This window comes from Ursus arctos, unplaced genomic scaffold, assembly GCF_023065955.2.
Source record: "Ursus arctos isolate Adak ecotype North America unplaced genomic scaffold, UrsArc2.0 scaffold_8, whole genome shotgun sequence".
NCBI classification, from domain to species: domain Eukaryota; kingdom Metazoa; phylum Chordata; class Mammalia; order Carnivora; family Ursidae; genus Ursus; species Ursus arctos.
In genome coordinates this window covers 48,836,191-48,843,821 of record NW_026623100.1, presented here as the reverse complement: position 1 = coordinate 48,843,821, position 7,631 = coordinate 48,836,191, and the positions used below count along the sequence as shown (strand labels likewise).

The 7,631-nt window shown below is 44.5% G+C and overlaps 1 protein-coding gene across 1 annotated transcript in view; it reads left to right on the top strand.

Annotated features, from left to right (window-relative positions):
- Positions 1-243: 243 nt before the first annotated feature.
- Positions 244-7,631, top strand: part of EIF2AK3 (eukaryotic translation initiation factor 2 alpha kinase 3) — a 66,470-nt gene continuing 59,082 nt past the window's right edge. Inside the window, exon 1 of the mRNA XM_026481059.4 lies at positions 244-746. Within this exon, the coding sequence (XP_026336844.1) occupies positions 445-746 (302 nt within the window). The 5' untranslated portion in view covers positions 244-444. The remainder of the gene's footprint in view (positions 747-7,631) is intronic.

The window sequence follows — 7,631 nt, the reverse complement described above, 5'->3', positions numbered from 1 at the left end:
TTCCGGTACTGCGGAGCCTACCAATCACGTGAGAGGATTGCAGGGAGGGGCGATTCTCATTGGTAACCCCGTCCGGAAGAGGGCCGGGCCTCGGGAGAGGGCACTACGATTTGATTGGCAGGCGTGATGTTGACATCCGGGGAAAGCCCACCTTCTCCAAGAACACCAGCCTAGGTCTCCAGAGTGACGGAGGCCGCAGCCAATCAGGGGGGAGACGCGCGGAAAGTTTGTTCAATGGGCAATGATTGAGGGAGGCTGTCACTCAGGTGGCGGTGGCGGAGGCCGGGCTAAGACGTGGCCGGTGGAGCTCCGCTCTGCTGTCCAGGCCGTCGGGGCGGCGACGGGGTGCCTAGAGCGTCCTCGTCCTGGTCGGGCGCTTCCAGCAGCGGGAGAGGCAGGCGCCGGCTGCTGCACCTCCATGCTCGCACGCGGGGCGGGACGCTGATGGAGCGCGCCACCCGCCCGGGGCCGCCCGCGCGGGCTCTGATGCTGCTGCTGCTGGGACTGGCGGCGGGCGCGGTGGCCGCGGGGCGCGCCCCCGATCTCCCCGCGCCTAAGGCGGAGGCGGCGTTCGGCCTGGGGGCAGCGGCCGCTCCCACTTCTGCAGCGCGGGTGCCGGCTGCAGGGGCCGTGGCTACGGCAGAAGTGACGGTGGAGGACGCCGAAGCTGTGCCGGCGGCCGCTGTGGACCAGGAGCCGCGGGACCCGGAACCCGATGACGAGGCCGACCTACGGCCGCGCGGCAGGTGAGGGGCGCAGGCTGAGCGCCGGGGTCGGCGACCCGGCGGGCCACTTGTTTACGGCACGTGTGCCGCGGAGGATCGGGGGTCCGGGGTCCCCCCTCGGCTGAGGCCTCTCTCAGAGGATGGACAACTGGTGACCCGGGAGCGAGCGCGGGGCCGCGTTTCCATCCCCCGGGCCAGTGATCGGCCTTTTCTCCGGTCCTTGCTCGCAGGCAAAAGCAGCATCCTTGAAGGTGTCTGGGGGATGCTTAGAGAATGGAGCCCAAAGGTGGGAAAGAAACGTCACTTTCCCTCTTTCTTTGTTTTCGAACTTTATTCGTGTTGCAAGGACTCCCTCCCCTTTTTCTTCTTCCATGAGTCTTCCCATATCTCTGATGGGTTGACAGCTGTTTGGGAAGAGGACTTTACAATGACATTTCTGTATTTCCATTTCAACATAACCCTGTAGTGGCCTCTGGACCAGGGGTGAGGTCAGTATTTCTCCAACTGAGATCTGCAGAACATCTGCATCGGAATCACCTGGGGATGCTGGTTAACTGTGCAGTTTTTTAGGCCCCACCCTAGATGTGCTGAGTTAGACTTTCTTGGGGCAAGAACCTGGAATCTGCAAGTTTAACAAGCACTCCAGGCAGTTCTTGAACACAATAAAGTTTAAGAGCCGCGGGTAGGTCTTGAATTTTGGCAGTTCTTTGATATTTAGAGGGTTTAAGATAGGTGAACATTTAAAATAGGGTTGTCTTGGTTGATTTGCTTAGCCTCCTTAAAAATGTTACTGCAAGGTACGTGTTTTTAAACACTTTTCAAAATCTGGACACAAATGTAAGGGATATTAATGGTAAAGTATTTTGCGGGCAGCTAATCTCAGCACAACCAGGGAGAAAGTGATGTCCCATCTAACAAATGGAGTGATAGGAGGAGCATTAGGTAAATTAAACCAGAGAGTGCTAGAATCTGGATTAGAAAGTATTGTAAGCTTATAATGTAGAAATTACTAGATCCTAACAACTTAGATTTAATTTTCAGTTAAATATCAGAACCTCGGTCTATATACCTGGAGAGTACTAAACTTGGAAAAGTACTAAAATTTTCTAAGCACTATATGAATGTTTATATGTAGATTCTTTTTCCTTTAAGTAGCACATATTTGACAATATTTTCATGGATTCTGCTAATGGATTAACTTTCCGGGAAGAGTGTTTTTGTTTATCTTAAGTTTCTGAAGCACCTGCTCCAAGTAAGTTACACGAAGTAAAGTGAGATGTTTCATTTTTCTTAGAGTACAGGTCCACCACCTCACTGGCACTTGTAACCCACAAGATGCCCTAGGGTTAACAAAGGTTAGGCAGATAGTCCCTGTCTTCCAGGGGGAGGGTGTTGCCCAGCAGTGAGGATTGAATGAAGAGACCTATAATGACATTACAGAGCAGAAGCAGTGCAAATGAAGTGCCCTGACTGTCCCAAGGTTTTTGTGGTGTTCAGCGGGTGGGGCATGGGGGTGAAGTGGTAAAAAGGTCAGAGAAGGCTGTGGCAGGATGAGTTGGTTTGTGAAATGTGAGTAGGATCATGAGCAGTCACTGAACTTGAGGAAACAGCAAGAGGCACAGAAGCTGGAGACTATGGTTAGGGAACATTTTTGTTTGTGTACCTGTGTGTCTGTGTGTGTGTGTGTGTGTGTGTGTGTGTGTGTGCATGCTCTGTATATGTGAGGGAGATACAGACATGTACATGTGTGCTGGGCAGGGAGTTGTGGAAGATGAGGCTAGAACAATAGGTTGGGACCGGATTGTGTATGTCGAGTCTAACACTAGTAGAATCGTCATCACCTGGGAGCATGTTAGAAATCAGAATCCGGCACCACCCGGATCCACTGAAAGAGTATATGCATTTTGATAGGTTTACCAGATGATTCCATGACAGATTGAGAGTTACTGTTTGCGGAGTGTTGTGTAGGGTATCTTGAATGCCAGGTCTGATCAAAGTTTGTTGTTAAGTGGGTATAAAACAGAGGGGATAGATTTGAGAGATTTGAGGCGGAATCTTGGTTCCTGGCAAATGAACTGATTCCTTCTCCTGTGGCGCCCCTGTCCACAGACTGAGATGGGACGGTCGGAAGATGGGAGCACACATGGGAAAGTGGGGAGATTGAGGAGAGCAGAGAAGAAAAAGCAAAGAGCTCGTTGTTGGACATGGTGACTTGGCGGTGCAGGCAGGCCATCCAGAGGGAGAGATTTGGGAGGGAGGTAGAAATGAGTGACGGTGGTTGGAGAGAGATCAGGGTAAAGAGGTGAAGGTGGAAAGAAAGAGGAGGCTCACGATAAGACCTCAACAAATGCCTTATATTTCAGAGAAGATGAGCCAGCGGAGGAGACAGAAATCCAGCTTCCTGGGTTGGAGGTGTAGGGTGAGGGCTGAGAAGAATGAGGAGGGATTTGGTGGGGAGCACACTTAAGGAATTTAAGTCAAACAGCAGAGAGTGCTCAGATTGCAAGACGGTAAGGATTCATCCTTTTAAAGCCCGCTCCCTCCTTCCGGCACTGTTCAGCCTGATAGCAGGGAAGTTTATACGTTCAGAGTTAGGAGCCTGTATAGACAGGTTGAAAAAGGAAAGAGGAGGGAGTGGAGGTATTTGGAAAGGATCTCCTTGGCAAACAGGAGGACCGCCTCCTTCTCAGAAACAAAGAGAGTGAAAATAGAAGAGTTGGGCCTGGGGAAAGAAAGTGATCTTAGGCTAACAGAATTCCGTAGGAAGAGATAGACCCGCGTTTAGGGGTCTGCATGGTAGCTTGAGATAGTGTGGAAAGTTTGAGAAGCCTTGGATAAGTAAATTGATGGAGTTTACAAAAGATCAATATGCAGAGTTTATAAAACTTCTTCCTAAGAGCTCTTTAAAAAAGTGAAAAACCAGAGACTATCAGTGTTCCATAATAACCGACCAATATCCTGTTTGTTTAAAGGAGGAGGATTAGGGGAACAGATTTGAATTAACCAAGCGTTTATCACAAACAGCTGCGAAGAGCTGCGGTACTTGCAAAACTGTTTTAAAGAGAGGGAGGTGGGGAATTAAGATCGCTATTTTTGCATAGTGTCTTTTGATGCCCAGGAAGCAATATGAGACTCTCTGGTTCCTTTTTCTTCCCTGATGGAGTTTTCATTGGTTTTATCCTAACTGCTTACTCTACATCTCAAGAGCATGTGAATGAGTGAATAAACTTTTTTTCCTCTAAAAAGTAGCTAAAATAAACTTGTTTTTCTGATAGCAGCCTTGTCAGGGCTTCTGTTAAACATTACATTTAGTTGAAATTTAAATGGGGTGCTCACTAAGGAAAGCTGGGAAGAAAGTTGCAGTCTCGCCTCACTGCTAGATTTTGGGCACGTTGGCATAGTTATGAGTTACCGGTTTCCTGACTCCAACACAAACGGGCAAATTGCTAAGTGTTACTTGGGGTTTTGGGGATGGGATGGGCATCTTCATAGTGACAGCCTCTGATGACCTCAAGAGTTGTAAAGAACTAATTTTATCTTAACTCTCACACTAATTTTAACATATTTCTGCCTCCCTCCCCCGCCTCTAATTCCCCTCTAACAACAGTATTACTAAATTTGATGTTAATCTGCGGTGCTTTTTTAATTTGTCATCTGTAAACTGAATTCTTTGTATTTAATGAGATAACATGAAAATATTTTGCAAAATGTAAGATGATTTCATTTTTTATTTCTCTCTCCTGTTTATCCTTTCACAAACTGATCTGATGTGAATCGTGATACAGAATCTGGCCATTCTCAGATCTTCAGATTCATAATTAAGTTTTTTGTTTTTTGTTTTTTTTTAGCTAATATACCCATTAAATAATACAATCTTGGCATATGGTGTTGAAAGGGAACTCAGTCATCTGGTCTGAACACTGCTCACTTTTCTTTTCTTTTCTTTTTTTTTTTTTTAAAGATTTTATTTATTTATTTGACATAGAGAGACAGCCAGCGAGAGAGGGAACACAAGCAGGGGGAGTGGGAGAGGAAGAAGCAGGCTCTTAGTGGAGGAGCCTGATGTGGGGCTCGAACCCAGAATGCTGGGATCACGCCCTGAGCCGAAGGCAGATGCTTAACCACTGCACTGCCCAGGCGCCCCTGAACACTGCTCACTTTTCTGACCCTAGACTTTTAAAGTTAACTAGAAATCACATTTGAAGAATTTATGAATAACTTTCAAGGCAAGTTGTAAGCCAAAATAGACATACTTCAGGCAAATAATGATTTATCCTTCCTGTCTACAGTTGTCTTTTTAGCTTCATTGACACCTGGGCTCCAGATAGGATATGTGAGAGGATCGAGGACACTGTTCTTTATTTGAACTGCGAAGCGTTTACACACATAGGCATTTTGCAGAAAGGGACTGGGTCTTCATCAGCCGCCGTGAGCTGTAGTTCCAACATGTCTCTTCATTTCCTAAATACTGCCTGAGAACTCCATCTGACTTTTTCCTCTTTTTTGTAAGAGAGAAGCTCCTGAACATTTTTACTACAAAATATTTTAAAATACAAAGAGAAGAACTTGTAGGTTACAGAACTAAACGTGAGGGGGGAAATTAATTTTATTTTTTATGTTTTCACCCTGTTCTGTTTGTAAATGACCATTTTGATTAAAAATGTTCCCTAGAACAAAGTAGAAAAAGTGTGTCCAAAAATGTTTTAATCTGATAGAGAAAGGATGAGTGTCACTCATGTTGTCTATAACATTGAAAACTTAACATGGTATTTCTTTAAGGTGTAGCTGATATGTCAAAGTTATAAAGTGTAGTTGGTAATTTTTGACATGTTTGTTTTGATTTGGGGCAGGGCTAGTCTTGTGATATGTTTAAATAAAGGAAGTTTGATTTGAAGATTTACTTAGTAGGTGAGGACTAGGAAGTACAGTCCAATTAGTACTAGTTTGGTTTTGAACAAGAACATGTGCTTTCTTGAATAAGAGCCTGTGTTTAGGTGGAGGATTCTTGGCTATATCAAAAAGCAGATTTAACCAGGGGCACCTGGGTGGCACAGCGGTTTAGCGTCTACCTTCAGCTCAGGGCATCATCCCAGCGTTATGGGATCGAGCCCCACATCAGGCTCTTCCGCTATGAGCCTGCTTCTTCCTCTCCCACTCCCCCTGCTTGTGTTCCCTCTCTCGCTGGCTGTCTCTATCTCTGTCAAATAAATAAATAAAATCTTTAAAAAAAAAAAAAAAGCAGATTTAACCAAATCACATTTTTAATTTTGTAGAGTTTTTTCCTCTCCTCCCTTCCCCCCAAAGAAAGGAAGTGTGCAATTTCAAAAGAAGCAGTTGTTAATGTAGAAACTCTTCACTTGATATAATGTTCTCCTGTCACCTGCTTCTCTTCCACGTGGGAAACTTCTACGGATAGTAAGCCTCTTTTAGAATTATTGTATGAAAATTTCAGCATCTACTCAGACTCTGATAAACTTAATTGTAAGTAGGCAGGTATTCTGTATGACTTAAGTCAGAGCAAACAGTTTTTTAAAATAGGGTCTTCATTGGCATAAGGTTATTTCTGCTCAGTTGAGGGCAAATCAGAGCAGTAACAGGATAAATGTCATCTTGATGAGATTTCTGGAATGAATAAAAGCTGCACATTATAGTAATATAGTAGTTGCTACTTAATGAAAACTTACTGTTAACAGAATGATAGAGTTTAAAAACCTAAATGCTTCTGTCCAAAACCTCTTATTTAGTGCATGACCTGAGGCAAGTCCCATATTTTCACATCGTTCTCAGCTTCTGTTTTGTTTTTGTGTTTTATATGTATCATGGTGTCTGCCCTACTAAGATGTTTCATTCAACAAACATTTATTGCATTTCACGAGTAGATAAACGGGCAGCTGAGCTAGCCCTTGAGCCCCAAGTCTGACAGGGAGATCATTGTGTTAAAGAATTAACTACACTAGAATGGATAGTGAGTGACATAGGAGTAGTTTGAGAGTAAAGACAATGGAAGTATCAAGTGAGCGAGTCCTTGAATGTCAAGTGTCAAGGCCGGTGTAGACTGCAGAGCCCAAAGCAGTGATTACCAAGCCAGGGCTCCTAGACATCTGTGGATCTGCAAAGGTAAAAATGGGGATCCATGAGATTGTCAGTATTTTTAAATAACTGAATGGAATTGGATATCCAATGAAGAGAAGGCTAATTAAGCAGTCAAGTTTCTTGACTTTGAACTAGAATTGTATCAAACTTAATATAGTAATCTTAGCTATGTCTTTTCAGAAATCTTCAGTATTTTGATTGGTACTTAAATATTTCCTCTAAAAATGGGGGAGTTCATTAGAAATAATGTTTATTGGGCAAATGAAATCATTTAAGAAGTGAGATAAAGAATAATTTAAAGGAAACTTTGTTGAAAAGTTAAGAAACATGTGTGTGTGGCAGTGGGGTGGGGGATTATGCCTGATTATGAAAGGCTCTGTGTGCTATACCAAGCAGCGTGGCCTTTATTCCGTGAGCACAGGAAGCTTCAGATGTTTATCAGATCTCTGTTACAGAAATGAAACTGTTGAAACTGCAGAGGGGACAGAGACCTGAGACAGGAAAATATGTCAGAAAGGCTTTTGAAGGTGTTCTGATAAGAAGTGAGAGTCGGTTCTAGGACAAGGGTAGTGGTAATGAAGAAGAAGGAAAAGATTCAAAAGCTTCAAGAAATAGAATCAGTGCTACCTGGCTGTTGGCTAAATGTAGAGCATGATGGAAAAGGTAGACTTGTCGTCTGATGCAAATGTTAAGTGACAGGGTTGATGGAGAAGGATGTGGGAGAAGAGATTTATCTGAACACATTGTGGGGGTAACAAGCATGCCCCGCTGCAAATGCAGAACTAGAGCAGGCAGAGAGACAGTGGACCGGAA